Source organism: Cololabis saira, chromosome 4 (genome assembly GCF_033807715.1).
Source record: "Cololabis saira isolate AMF1-May2022 chromosome 4, fColSai1.1, whole genome shotgun sequence".
NCBI lineage: Eukaryota > Metazoa > Chordata > Actinopteri > Beloniformes > Belonidae > Cololabis > Cololabis saira.
This window is the reverse complement of record NC_084590.1, coordinates 37,792,159-37,806,537: the sequence shown is the minus strand read 5'-3', so window position 1 is coordinate 37,806,537 and position 14,379 is coordinate 37,792,159. Positions and strand designations below refer to the sequence as shown.

The 14,379-nt window shown below is 39.2% G+C and overlaps 3 protein-coding genes across 3 annotated transcripts; 2 read left to right on the top strand and 1 right to left on the bottom strand.

Moving 5' to 3' along the window:
* The first annotated feature begins 824 nt into the window (after nucleotides 1–824).
* On the top strand, nucleotides 825–1,778 carry LOC133442425 (olfactory receptor 13H1-like). Its single transcript, XM_061720417.1, has one exon. It carries the CDS (start codon nucleotides 843–845, stop codon nucleotides 1,776–1,778), a length of 936 nt encoding a protein of 311 aa, XP_061576401.1. The 5' UTR covers nucleotides 825–842.
* Nucleotides 1,779–2,924: 1,146 nt separating this feature from the next.
* Nucleotides 2,925–7,447, bottom strand: chrna10a (cholinergic receptor, nicotinic, alpha 10a). Its single transcript, XM_061720416.1, has 5 exons — nucleotides 7,120–7,447; nucleotides 5,681–5,823; nucleotides 5,437–5,591; nucleotides 3,822–4,354; nucleotides 2,925–3,742 (listed from the first exon to the last, which is right to left on the bottom strand). The coding sequence occupies exons 1-5, from the start codon at nucleotides 7,166–7,168 to the stop codon at nucleotides 3,051–3,053; spliced, it is 1,572 nt and encodes a 523-aa protein (XP_061576400.1). The 5' UTR covers nucleotides 7,169–7,447; the 3' UTR covers nucleotides 2,925–3,050.
* A 220-nt stretch (nucleotides 7,448–7,667) lies between these two features.
* Nucleotides 7,668–11,641, top strand: LOC133442423 (post-GPI attachment to proteins factor 2-like). The gene is made up of 6 exons (XM_061720415.1): nucleotides 7,668–8,070; nucleotides 8,155–8,328; nucleotides 8,508–8,757; nucleotides 10,640–10,746; nucleotides 10,839–10,947; nucleotides 11,194–11,641. The coding sequence occupies exons 2-6, from the start codon at nucleotides 8,161–8,163 to the stop codon at nucleotides 11,322–11,324; spliced, it is 765 nt and encodes a 254-aa protein (XP_061576399.1). The 5' UTR covers nucleotides 7,668–8,070; nucleotides 8,155–8,160; the 3' UTR covers nucleotides 11,325–11,641.
* Nucleotides 11,642–14,379: the final 2,738 nt, after the last annotated feature.

Below are 14,379 nucleotides of genomic sequence, written 5' to 3'. Positions count from 1 at the left end.
GCTTGCGTGCAAAATTTGGGGACTTTTTGGGCACGTTTAGGGGGGCAAAAAGACCCTCCTTTCGTCGTAAAAATAAAAAGGAAAAAGAAAAGGAAAATTCCTACAGATACAATAGGGTCTTCGCACTGTGAGTGCTCGGGCCCTTATAAAAAGAATAAAAAGCATCAAAAGCAAAGTTTCTACATCATAAAAAACCGATTGTGATGCTACGCTTTCTGAAATGTGTCTTTTTAAAAAGTTGGTGTGTTGTCCAAAACATTATATTTTTGCCTTTGTATTCTGTTCAGTGTTGTTGTGCTTCCCTTCGCCCCTCAGGGCCTCTGTAAAAGACTCTTCAACACGTGACTGAATAAGCCCAGACAAAAAAAAACAAAACAACTATATAACTGAAGCTTTCATATTCAATGCAGCTCAATCAAGCCAAACTCTTGTTACGTAAAGAATTGGAGCTCAAATGTTGAAGACAGTCAAGAGATATCAAAGGTTTCTCACCCTGAAGAAAACAACTGCTAGCTTTGAGGAAAGGTATTTATCATACATGTCATACAGCTGGGTACCAGTGTCTGGTTTAAATGTTTGTGAGGTATTAACTGTACATATGTTTAAAGAAAGTCTCTACATATGGGGTCCCATTTTTGCTTCATGTAATGCCGCCATGCTCTGTCTTTAATCCTGAAATCTATAATGTTATTGAAAGACATATTTTTGAAAGATTAAAGAAAAACTGAATACATGTCAAGACAACATATTTGCTGTTTTTTTCATATGCACTATGTACTCTGAGATCATTGTAGATATTTTTTCTTTTTTCCTAATTTAGATTTTCCACCAAATGAAGCAAAATGGACAAAAACACAACAATTTTAAGTGACATCCTCGAGATCCAAGGATTTGAAATATCTCCAGAGTTAACTTATCCTCTGTTTTTCTTGCTTCTTTTTGTTTACTCCTGCCTGCTCTTTTCTAACCTTGGTGTTCTTGCACTCATCATCACTGAAAAGAGTTTGCACCAGCCCATGTACATTCTGTTTTGCAATCTGTCTGTGAACGACTTGATTGGTAACACGGTCCTGCTGCCTCAGCTGATGGCTCATGTGCTTTCAACAGAGCGTTTTATCACCTACAGCCAATGTGTGGCTCAAGCTTTTCACAGCCACACGTTTGGATCAGCATCACACATGATTCTCGTCATCATGGCAATTGACAGATATGTAGCAATTTGTCACCCCCTGAGGTACTGCTCAATTATGACTACCAGAACTGTAATCGGGCTGTCGGCAACTGCTTGGGGGGTGTCTTTAGTGCTCGTGTCCGTGTTGATAGGTCTCACAGTGAGGCTGTCCCGTTGTAGATCTGTTATACAAAATGCATATTGTGACAATGCATCACTGTTCAAGCTTTCTTGTGAGGATGTGTCCATCAACAACATATATGGGCTCTTTTTCACTGTGCTGCTGTTCACTTGTTCAATGGGAGGTATAATGATTACGTATGTCAGAATAGCTCTCATCTGCTGGATGAAGAAAAGCAAAGAACTGAATAACAGAGCACTGCAAACCTGCACAAGCCATCTAGTTCTTTACCTTATCATGCTGTGGTCTGGGTTTTTAACAATTATATTACACCGTTTCCCAGATTATCCAGATTTAAGGAAGATTGCATATATTTTATTTCATGTTGTCCCTGCCAATTTAAATCCAATAATTTATGGAATGCAAACAAGATCATTGCGAGATAAAATCATCCAAATACTGAGGAGAAAAGTGACTAGAACCTAATATCTTTTTGCCCTGTTCTTACTTTGCTTTAAGTGTAAAAAGGTGCATGGCTAAATGCTTTTAGCCACTGTAACAGTGTTTCCACAGCATGTTTCAGTTGTGTGATGCATTTGTAAACTGCAAACAAATAAATTAAAGACTGAAAACATACACATTTTTAGTTATTACACTTTTAATTTACCTGATTGTGTTATTCCCAGGAAACTATGTGAGCCATTTTTAAAGACCAGTTTGTGTCACATAGAGCATTTACTGCCTTTAAACTTTACAGATTCTCATAAAAATGTGTTAGAAACTAAAAGAGTAAACATTAATTCAAACTCTTGTTTTTTTTTTCTTTTTCTTTTTGTCACTGGATCTTTTAAAAAGATATGTAAAAAGAATAATCATTGGCAACTTTTCACATATAGCTTGACTCGTGTTTGTGTGCATCAACTAAAAATACAGGGAAATGAGTCAAACTGACAGGAGCTTTATGTTCTTAACAAATCTGCATGTACGAGCAAACTGCAAGTTGAAAAATAATTATATATATATATTTTTTCAACCGTTTGACATCTGCTATAATTAGGTGTAAAATAAAAAAGTGAACCACCCTCTGTATTGAAAGGTCAGAATGAATCGGCCCGATGTACTTTTGCAATTGCTAAAAAAATAAAATGAAGAAGAAAGATTCAATATCTGCAAATGATTCAACATTACTCAAAGATCTAAATATTAGCTCTGTTTCAGGAAACGACCAGATCAGCACACATATTTTGTATTTATGGCTTTGTTCTATTTTTATTCTGTTCCAGCATAATACTTTTTGGGATGTACATTTTATACAGCTACTAAGATGCTTTTTTCCTTCAAATTTATAATGATATCTTATTTGTGGCAGTGGTGTATACCATAAGTGTTTGTTTATTTTTTTATTGTTGCTCAGTCCATGAATAAAAAGTAAAACAAAAATAACAATTTTGGAAATTCTTCACAGAAAGTGATAATTATTTTATTATTGAAAGACAAAAGAAAAACTGAATACATGTCAAATACCAGAATAAGAAACTACTTTCAACTATTTTAACAGACTAATATAATACATTTTATGCAGTATTCCTGCAAAAATTGTCAATGACATAAACCAGAAACAATTGTGTCATATATTTCATTTAACTTGTAGAAACAACACGAGTTCAATAAATGGATTACAAAAATAATTGAGGTGTGAACATGTGGCTACTACTACATTTTGGGATAAAACAAGTAGGCTACAGAGTTTGACTGCAGTTAGACAGCTTTACCCATGATGAGGAGGCTCATGAAGAACACCATGATGAAAAATAACCACATAAAGAAGCGATCTAGAACTTTGGCCACTTTCTTCCACTCTCCAGTCCTTTTCTGAGTGGCCCTCTGATCTCTGTAACAGTTGGCGATATATTCAATGTTATGCAGCAGCCCCTCCAAGCTGTGTGTGTTGCTAAATATTTCTCCATCTTTTCTCTCTCCATCACTTACTCCTCCCTTCCTACATCTCCTTGGACCATCTGAATCTTGACTTTCCATGCTCAGTAAATTATCATTCTTCCAAGCACCATAATGGCCAATCAGGTTTCCCCCAACAGAGCCTATCGGGCTTGTCATCTGATCCATGTCTTCTTTCTCCTCTGTGGTGATGCAGTCCCCTGTCTCCTGTCCTTTCTCCATTTTGAGGACTTGGTCCTCTCTGCTTGGTCCTGCCTGTCCATTCATGGTGCAGTTCTTTGCAAGTGGAGTATCATGCTTCTCTGGCTGTGGTGACATGCAGTTCTCACCAACCTCATACACAAAGCACATCCTGGCCATGTACTGCAGAATGACTTTTTTGGCCCACTTGGGAATGGGCTTTGCATCTGGTCCACAGTGGTGGATATTCATGATGAAGATGGTCAGAGCAGTAGAGGCTGTGATCATGGTCATTGTTGCAATGTAATATTTTCCTGAGGATTCAAATCATAAAAGACAAATTAAAAGAGTAAAAGCACAAATTGGAATTTGACCTCTGTTTATTACCCTCACCTATAAGTGGTACATTCTCTGATGGTGGCATGATCTCTGCAACCAAAAGCTGAAAGACAGTGAGTGCCAACATTACGGTGACACCCAAAGAAACCTTCTCTCCGGAGTCGGCAGGCAGATAGAAGCCCAGCGGAGCCAGGAAAGAGATCATCACACATGGTATAAGCAGGTTGAAAACGTAGAAAGAAGCTCTTCTCTTGAGGTTAAGTGTGTAAGTCACATCTGGGTAGGGGTCGGCACAGCAGCCGTACTGAACAACGCTCTTTTTAGCAGGCATGCCGAGCACCTCCCACTCCACATTATCCACCAGGTCAGCCAGGTCAGCACTCTCCATGGCATTCAGGATGTCAAGCTGGTTGCCATTGTAGGTCCAAGAGCCGTAGGTGAACCTGCACTGTTGGCCGTCAAATGGGAAGAAAGAAACATCCACCTTGCACGAGCTCTTGGTGATAACTGGCGAATCCCACATCATCTGACCATCATGTCTAATCACTACATTGGTGTCCATGGCGCCGGTGAAACGATCGTCTGCACTGGTAAAGAAAGACAACATGTCTACAAAATGTAAATTAAAGCAACACAGCTCAAATTCAAAGATTTGCAGTTGTAATGAAGCTAAGTAGTTGGAAAAGATTTGAGACAAAAAAAATGGGTTGGTGGATTTTTAGTCCTGCACTAATTCCTCAGCATTAAATCTATCTATTATATATTATATAGGACTTTAGTGGCCTTTATTTGAAGTGTAGACAGGAAGGGGGTAGAAACAGAGAATGGGGGACGACATGCAGCAAAGGGAACCTGCGACTGCTGCACGAGAACTGTAGCCTCAGTACATGGGCCTCTTGCTTTAACCACTGTGCCGCCCAGCAGCCCAAAATGTTAATATTTTGAACATGTCGGAAGCCAGTATGAGTATTTTAAATGATCATAATCAAACTATTATGAGAGCGATAGCAATGAAACTAATTATTTCCTGCACAGCTACTTAGGAGATGCTTTCTCCATTTATTTTTTCTTTTTTTTATACCTTTTCTGCATATATATTAATGGTTAATACCAAGTTTGGTGAAACCTATAGCATATATACAGTATGCATTTTAATCTCCTTAATCCGTTCAGGGGTGACATCTGCTGCAAATCTGAAACGAGAGAAACACAGGAAAACACACAACGGGCACACAGGCCTTTGGAATATGCAAGAGAGAAAATAAACGAACAGATACAGAACAGGCAGAGACACAAACAGCAACCATTTCAGGTCTCTAAAACTGAATCAAAACTAGGCTACTGCGATTATCTGTCCCCCAAAACTGTGGAGTGAGTATGTAGGTGAGTGAGCAGGTGTGTATGTCTGTGTAACTGTGTGTGTGCACAAAGTGAAAACAAGGTTTTACCTAAACTGCAACTAGAGTGGAGGAGGGGCGGTACAATCTTTCTCCATTTCTTAAATGCAGAATTACAGTTTAAGACTACAAGCTTAAGTATCATACATATTGCTAATGTGGTCCAAAAACTAGATAAGAGGCCTGGAGGCGCCAATGAATAATGGCTATGAGGAATTTTCAGCTTCAACATGAGGGAGAGAATAAATGAACAATTAACTTGTGTGACCTACCTGTTATATAGAACTATATCAGGTCTCCATACATAACTGCCAGGTATACGGATGGTATCGAGTCCATCGTAATCATCTTTGCTCCATTTGAGGTGTGCATCAAACCAAACCTGCCGTATCCATAAATATGCTGTCAAAATTTGGTTTCGTTCATCCTATAAGACAAAATGAACATTGTGAAAAGTATTGGCATTAAATGTGTAAAAGAAACCTTGGCTGACTTGCGTACACTGTGGTGTTATACCATATCGATGATTTGTGACAGCGTGACTTGTAGAGTCACATTCAGGATGGTCTTTGTGTCCCCCACAGGTCTCAGTGCACTCGTGTAGTTGGTCATTAAATCCGTCAGGAGCTTCTGAGCATATTTTGCATGAGCACACCAGGCTGGAACACAGACAGAAAAATTAAACAAGGTATTCATGAAAATAATTATCCATGTTGTATGATGCATGCACAATAGAGTAGTTGCAAGGGATGCTGCCGGGGTGGGAAGGAAAGGAGACGTGATACAAAATGTGAATGCATAACAGATGGTGGTGTTGTGGAAAATATTATCTAATACCTCTTTAGAAACACATTTTAACCACTAGGGACTGCAATACCTGAATAAGACTAAAATAATATAATATCACTCTTAAATAAAGACTTGGCAATATGGCTCGAAGTTAATTATTGAATTATCTTTTGCATGCAAAAGGGTCAAAACGTACATCTCAGGTTTCAATGCGGCAGTGACACAGAGTCATCAGTACAGCAGTTGTGCAGAACAGAGCTCAGTGCTCTTCAGACAAAATAATATGCAGTTCTCAAAACAGCATTGATGCTGCTGGGTCAGACAATTAAACCCAAACTGCACCGACACAGTGTGACCTGACTGTACTCACACAGGAAATTTCCATCACAGGTTTTTGGGAGCGAAATGGATAGAAGACCTGACTGCCCAAATAAATAACTCTAACAGAGTTTGGGCAAATCTGACGTGTGTACCTTCTCTGTTAAACCTGTATATGTGGAATGTAACATTTTTCGATTGATACTTAACTGAACAACCCAAAATATGAGTCTCAAAATGACCTTAACGAGTGAGCTCAATCCTTTTCTGACAATGAAAACAGACTGACAGCACTGACAGTGCTGCTAGAATATAAATGTAATTTCTGATTTAATGTAATATGGGGGAATTATGCATGCTAGTTCTGTATTTAGTTACAACAATGTAGTGTGATTTCTTTCTTTTTTTAAATGAGACAAAGATAATTCTTATTCTATTTCAGCTTGATTTGACCAGGCCAGATGTTAACCCTGAAACGTTTAAACAAAGCCTCTGAATGATTTCAAAATGTCCAGGGATTATAACAAGAGCCAAATCCCCTAACAAATGCTCACACAATTGTGGATCGCTGACAACAGTTTGTGTGGTATGAAATTCTGAGAGAACAAACATTTTTATGTATTCAACTTTAACAAAAAGTACATTAATAAAAATGTAATCAGATAAGTGCTGAAATAAAAAGACAGCTTTATGTAACCACGTGTCACTGTGCTTTTCTGCCTTTTTTTACTCAAAATTGTTTGCTTTTTCACATCAAAACAATGTATACAGACTGCAGACAACTGACCGCTTTTTAAGCTAATATTCAATATAAGTTAAACAGAAAATAAAAAAGAGTATAAACTTACTTGGAATGACACAGAAGCACAGAAAAAAGAAAAAGAAAGTCGGTTTCATTTTGCTGAAGAAAATGATATGGATCCAATAAGGACCAATGTACTTTGCTGAAACGGTTGTCGTGAGTAAAAATAATAAACCAGATGACTGAACGAAACGGTGGACAATTGTGAGGTCGCCTAAGTCCTGCAAAAGCCCACCGAGCGCTCTGGCAGCGCAAACACAGCGTCCGCACGTTTAAAGGCTGATTTATGGTCCCGCGTTACACCAACGCAGAGCCTACGCCATGGGGTACGGGGCGACGCGCAACGTACTTTGCACGTCGCCGCGTGCCCTCTGCGTCGATTTAACGCAGACCATAATTCAGGCTTAACGGCGTGCAGGCACGCCATCATATGACTCTTTCTTTCAGCACTACGGAGAGCGCTTCTATTATACGTGCTGTTTTTCCTTCCTCGGGCTTCTTTTCATCACTTATTCAGACATAATTGTGTGTGTGTTACGTATATCATTTTGACAGTCTGTATTTTGCCACGTTTTGTTCGCCTGTGCTTCAGCCCTTCTCCTTCCATCCCGTCTCCTGTCTCATCCACGGGCCTGGTGTCATCTGCGGGGAGAGGAAGATGAAGCATCGTGGGTGTGGACACGTCGGAAGATTTTAGCGTGGCTGTGTGATTCCTGGCTTTATTACACCATCTTGGGAATATTTCGGCTCATCGAGGAACAAAGAATGTCGTTGGCAGCGTCATTTTACGGCTCAGAAGATGATCTCTGATTTTAACAGTAAATGGTTGGCTGATTTTTGATGGTGACGTCATTAGAAAGTGAGTGAATTATGAAAAATAAGAAGATGGGTATCCATCAAATGCCAGACATGCCAAACAACCTGAGAATGAATATTGACACCCGGGCTGTATCTGTCATGCGCACTGTCCTTTTCTGACCGACGTTGTAAATACCAGGTGAGTTTATTATCATTACTGTCTGTCTGTGGGCATCTTTGCAAGCTGGTGCGACCTAATAGTCAGACATTTTCTGTTTTGCAGGTGAAGATGCTCCAAGGTTCTAGTGTATTGGGGCATGAGAGGCCTCTGGTCATCAGGTTTTCCTTTGGCGCCTGTGTCCTGGCTACTGTGTGTCTGCCACTGCTGGGACTAATAACTTGTGTCTTCATATCTTCTGTTTTTCATTTTGAAGATGCTACTGGTACACATTGCCAGGTACAGTCAAAAACAATTTGAGTGACTTTATATAACTTTACAGATGTTTCTTACAGATATTCTTAAATTATGAACCCCACCTTTTGTTATAATCTATTTTCATTGTTTATAATTTAAGCTTCATTTGCAGCGTTATATTATTTTGAAACTAAAACGTTGTCCATACCATTTGTTTTTAGGTTCCTAATTACCTGCCATCTATTAGTGCCTCAATAAGCCTAAGCCCTGAGTGCCACATATGGCGATTCTGCATCGGATTGCATTCAGCCCCGCGGCTGCTGGTGGCCTTTACCTACTTCAGATTTTACAAGACACGATTTGCCACCAAGTTCCCAGAAAGTCCTCTCAGCTGCTTGAACCTGGCCTTTTCCATTTCTGAGAACCTTGGCCTCTTGCTCCTCACTTACGTGTCATCCAGTGAGACATATCGTGAGTAATACAATTTTTGTTCACACCTTTGTCTCTTGTGCCTTACAACACTATACATTATTGCTCATTCATACCCTGTATACATTTTCAAAGTAAAGAGCATGTGGACTCTGGTTATTTGTAGCAAATAGTTGTATAGGCTTTAAATCATTCTTGACCATTCGGTAAAAGAAAGAACGATGTAAGGCAAGCCAATGGATTGATTCCCTTTGGTTTTGTCTCAAATTACAAACTCAACAAAAGAGGAAAAAGTCAGGATGGAATGGTATAAGGAAAAAAAATGAAACATGGTGGTATACAGTAGGTTCTTGGTCATTCAGCTCACGGTAATTTACAAATCTTAAAAGAAAGCAAGTGCACCAGGAAAAGACTTAAAGCTAACTCCTATTGAAGCTTTTTAGGATTACAGTGATTTCAGCACTTAGTTTTTCTTGATTGCATTTCTTTACAGACAGTATGAACCTAAGGTATTTCATTTCATGTCTCTCCAGCTGTCATCCTTTGATTGTAATGCTGATTACGAACAAAACTATCTATAAGAGTGTTTTAGGATATAGAGTGAATTAGGATGGCAGAGGATCTCCACTTTGTCATCGAAAGCGTAGAAAAAAAAGGTTAAAGCGTTTAAGAATAATCTTACTATAAAACAGATTAGGAAGGATTTGGCTATTTTTTTCTTCTGGACGTATTTAAACCTGTAGAAGTCAAGGTTGGAACCAGTGCGATCGTTTCACAAGAAGTGGAAAAAATAGTTTTATTCCGGCTTCATGGGCAACAGTGTACATCACTTCCTCTGCATTAAACAATTAATAATGTAAAATTGTTACATAGAAGTGTGGCAGACACTTGACAGATACATCTTTACTAAAGAAATGTGCTTGTTATTGTTGAAGGGTAAAGTTAGCACATACAGGCTAGTCTCCGCTGGGCAGAAACACGATTTACATCCCATCTCTCTTTAAACTGCTTCATAGGCTTCATAGGTTTTCTTGGACATTTTAGTTTCTAATCCATCATCCACTAAAACTGTTGCAGAGAAGGATTTCATTCAATATACTGTCATTCATTTTTTAGATACCATCATGAAGCAGTTGGTGAAATCAAGAGATATTGTGGGACTTGTAGTTATGGTCCATGTGTGTCTCTAAAACAGTATAGAATTGTATTATAAGTACAGAATTATAGTTACATGTTCCCACGAGCCAAATAAAATGAGTGCCAGATTTGGCCCCGGGGGCTTTGAGTTTGACACACCTCGTCTAGGGTTATTGGCGGTAAGTCCAAAAGTCAGGGTCTGTTTGTCCAGGGTTTTACATTTTGACAGTACTTATTTAAACTTATCTGATAGCAGAATTGATGAGATTGACCTGCCTTCAAGATTACATCGTACCTGGAGACACTGGAAACACTATGCAAAACCACATTCTGCACACATTACAAAGGCATGACTGAGGAAGAGGAAGGTACAGGCGCTACCTGCAATCCATATTTGTCCCAAAAAGAGAGTGTTTTTATAATTTTTAAATGAAAATTCCAACAAAAATCCCCTCGTGTTTTTAGGGAGAATGAGACAAAACAACACATTGCTTCGTATTCTCAATTCAGTGTTGTGAGAAAGAATAGCAACAGTTTAATGTGACAAAAGCTTTACTCTTTTCTGGTATCAATTATTTCAGGTCAGAAGTCTGAAATCTGAAAAATGGATGTATGTTAGCAAACTTAATATAAACAAAACAAAACTTAAAAATTTGATGGGCTCATATTATCGCCAAAGAAATAAAAGTGAACGCAAATGTAATTTTTTTCCTTCTTCCATATCATTTTAACTTACAATATTCCCTTCACTGAACTAAATTTCCTCTCTGTCTGTTTTCACCCTTAGTCGTGCACAGTGAAGGCTTTGTCCTGTTCATCGTGAGTTCTCTAATTCACATGCTGATAACCTGCCGTCTGTGGAAGTCTATTAAGAAGTATTCACTATGTCCTGAGGTAAGAAATATTACATACAAAATGTCTCAGAGTGACATTGTGCCACCTGAAGCATTACGTATATTTCAGTAATACCGATTCTCCTTTTGAAGGATGTCAAGTCTCATCACTGGAAGGTGCGTTTCTCACTTCTCAACATTTGCTTCTGTGCTTTTGCTGGATATTTTTTCTGGAAGCACAACATTTACTGTGAATCTGGAAGTAAGTATTAAAATAAACCTTCTAAAGCATGTAAACTACTAATATCTTGGGGGTCATGTTTCTGGGTCTCTGGACAGCGCCTATAGACAACTAATGTTGTAATAGACGCTATATAAATAAAATTGAATTGAACTGAATTAACTATCATTTAAATGAAAATGCTAAATATGCTAGTCCAATGAATGGAAATGCAAGTGTTGACCAAAGCTTTGGTGTATAATATATTCCTGTTTCTCTTGTGGACAGGTTATACATTTTTTGCTCTATTCGAGTATTTAGTGGTCTTCTCCAACATGGCCTTCCATCTGACAGCCATATGGGATTTTAAAAGTCGGGAGATCGTGGTTATTTCATCCTCTGAGGATAAAGCCTTCTGACTAGAAACTCAAGGCTTACGTACTGAATGTGCAACCTCAAATCCACCTGATGATCGCAACGAAGATCCAACTCAAGAACTAGAGTGGGATGAAGGCCTTTTCCACATATTTCCATGATGACAGCTTTTGTGTACTTGGAGAGCGTTGATGTCAGTCAAGTATGAACAGACAAATTACTGTACACATCCATGTTCTAAGTAGAACTACATTTTTCGTATCAGTATTTCATTCATGGATGCCTTCACTTATATACAGTGCCCTATATGATGTGGAATTTCAACTTTTGTAATTTGCAATGCTTATGGTTGCTCATACAATACATGTGTATGCCAAAGTAAAGTGAAGATTCTTCAAGAGTGGTTGACTTTTATTTTGAAATATAAAACTTAGTTGGGAAATGAGGGATATGATTTAGTGGAATGGTGTCTTTCAGTTCAACAGTAATGATTCTGATAATCCGACGCAATAGCAACACCACATTGCATTTTTACTTTTTCAATACAATAAAAAGTTTCATTAGTTCTACATTGTTTGTTTAAATATTAAACAGTTTTTTTAATTAAAATTATATTACTGATATAATGATTGAAGTGATGTGACCTGGGGTTTGATGGAAATGAAAATGACCAACCTCCAGAGGGCTGAATTCAAAGACACCACAAAAAAATCAAAGTGAAACTAGATGGTGTTGCAGGAATTTCATTGCAGAACCTCAAAATGGTACCTGTACTCAGTAGTTCAAATGGCCTCCATGTGTTTGTTTTCATGCTTGACAACATTGGGGTATGTCCCCTATAAAACGATGGATGGTGTCCAGATTTTCTCCTCCCAGATGTGGACTAGGGCATCACTGAGCATTTGGACCGTCTGAGGAGAAACCTGGTGGCATTAGATGGAGCGAAACATGACGCCCCAAAAGTTTTCTATTGAATTTACGTCAGGCGAATGTGGGGACCAGTCAATGGTATCAATTCCTCTATCCTTCAGAAACTGCTTTCATACTCTTGCCACATGTGGCTGGGCATTGTCGTACACCAGAAGATACTCAGGACCCACGGCACTAGGATACCGTTTGACAGTGGACCCAAGGATTTAATCCTGATGCTACAGTAAATGGCAGTCATTGTGCAGTAGTAGCTTGTATAGGTCTGTGCATCCCTCCATGGATCTGCCTCCCCAGACCATTACTGACCCACCACCAAACCCGTCATGCCAAACAGTGTTACAGCCAGCATAACATTCTCCATGGCTTCTCCAGACCTGTTCATGTATGTCACATGTGAAAAATGAATGGTTGTCATCAGCTTGTCATCGAGGTCTGGACAAGACTGTTAATGACACAGTCATTTGTATCAGGGTGTGCTGAAATATCTAAAACATGCAGAACAGTTGGCCCCGAGGACCAGGGTTGAGAAACATTGTAGCCTACTAGAGGATGTTGTCCCTTCAGGCCAACTTTATGAAGTCTGTTTCTGATTGTTTGGTCAGAGAGATTAACACTATAGATCTGCTGGAGGTCATTTTCTTGGGCTCTAATAGTGCTAATCCTGTTCCTCATTGCACAAAGGAGCAGCTCCCGCTGATGGATTAAGGATGTCCTACAGCCCTGTCCAGCTCTCCTAGAGTAACAGCCTGACTTCTGGAATCTCCTTCATGCTCTTAAGTTAATGTGACATCTTGGAGGAGTTGGACTGTCTGTGCAACCTCTGTAGGGTCCATGTATCACCTCATGCTACCAGTGGTGACACTGACTTTAGTCCAGTGTTCCTCATTTCCCAGCTCCCAAGGGTTTTTCTGCCCTGCATGTTTTAGACATTTCCCTGCTTTGACTCAGCTGATTCAAATGAATGGCTCATTACTTTGAATGATTCATTCGAATCAGGTGTGTTAAAACAGGGAAATGTCTAAAACATGCAGGGCAGTGGCCCATTGAGGACTGGCTTTGAGGAACATTGCCCTAGCTAATTAAGATAAGATAAGTTAAGATAAGATAGTCCTTTATTGATCCCCAGAGGGGAAATTCCGGTGTTATAGCAGCTCAAACTCGGATACATGTTCAGGACAACATGAACTCAGACTAAATAAACCATGAAGATAAATTATAAGTATGAAAAATAAAAAAGAATACAGTAAAAAAGAAACTGAACAAGTGTACTGTAAACTGAATAAGTGCACTGTAAACATAGTAATATAATAAATAATGTGTTATACTAATATAGTATAACTGAATAGTGTGCAGTTGCAGTCTTATTATAAATACAAGTCCAAGTCCAGCAGAGACAATGAAAAACGGTGGGGGGGGGGGGGGGGGGGGGGATAATGTGAGTGTCAGGAGGGCGTCAGGGGGGTGAGGGGGACTCAGTGTGGTAACAGTCTGTGGTCCCCACTGCTGTTGTGCAGTCTGATGGCAGCAGGTACGAACGAGCGCCTGAAACGCTCAGTTTTGCACCTGGTTGGGATGATAACTGCAAAACTAGTGAAAAACAGTCGCCTCCACCTGTAAGATCATTCCTGTCCTTTCCTGTACTTCCTTAACGAACCAGATAAATAAATATCCCTGACATTTAACTGCCTTGATGATAAAATTACGTTTCTTTCTTCTTCTTTTTTTTTACAAGTGTAGGAAGTTGTCATTTTTTGGGTGTAGTATTTTATTTTGTCCCTCATGTTTTATGTCTGGTCTTCCTGTTTTATTTTGTAGTACTCACCTGTGGCTCTGTTAGGTTCCTGGTCTGTGTGCACCTGATCCCTGATTGTGTCTCCCACACCTGTGTCCAATCACCCCCAATCAGTCTGTGTATATATTCCCCTCTGTGTCTTGTCTTGTTGCCAGTTCCTTGTTCTTCACAGTTCACTTACCAGAATTCTCGTCATAGTCTTTTGGAGCTTTCAATCTTGCTTGTTTTTTTTACCTTGCCTCATGTTTTTGGATACCTTTGCTGTACCAACCCTTGCCTGAATTAAACTTTTCAATTCAATTTTATTATATAGCGTATAGTACAACAGAAGTTGTCTCTAGGCGCTTTCCATAGACCCATAACATAAACCCCCGAGC

What these genes read in the sequence shown, in the direction of transcription:
- LOC133442425 (XM_061720417.1), top strand. Translation starts at nt 843, where the DNA reads ATGGACAAAAACACAACAATTTTAAGTGACATCCTCGAGATCCAAGGA.
- chrna10a (XM_061720416.1), bottom strand. Translation starts at nt 7,168, where the DNA reads ATGAAACCGACTTTCTTTTTCTTTTTTCTGTGCTTCTGTGTCATTCCA. An exon ending in GTGCTTCTGTGTCATTCCAA is followed by an intron (nt 5,824 to 7,119) that starts GTAAGTTTATAC and finishes TCTGTGTTCCAG; the next exon opens with CCTGGTGTGCTCATGCAAAA. An exon ending in GATATAGTTCTATATAACAG is followed by an intron (nt 4,355 to 5,436) that starts GTAGGTCACACA and finishes TTTCTTTACCAG; the next exon opens with TGCAGACGATCGTTTCACCG.
- LOC133442423 (XM_061720415.1), top strand. Translation starts at nt 8,161, where the DNA reads ATGCTCCAAGGTTCTAGTGTATTGGGGCATGAGAGGCCTCTGGTCATC. An exon ending in GTCATCCAGTGAGACATATC is followed by an intron (nt 8,758 to 10,639) that starts GTGAGTAATACA and finishes TTTCACCCTTAG; the next exon opens with TCGTGCACAGTGAAGGCTTT. An exon ending in CATTTACTGTGAATCTGGAA is followed by an intron (nt 10,948 to 11,193) that starts GTAAGTATTAAA and finishes TCTTGTGGACAG; the next exon opens with GTTATACATTTTTTGCTCTA.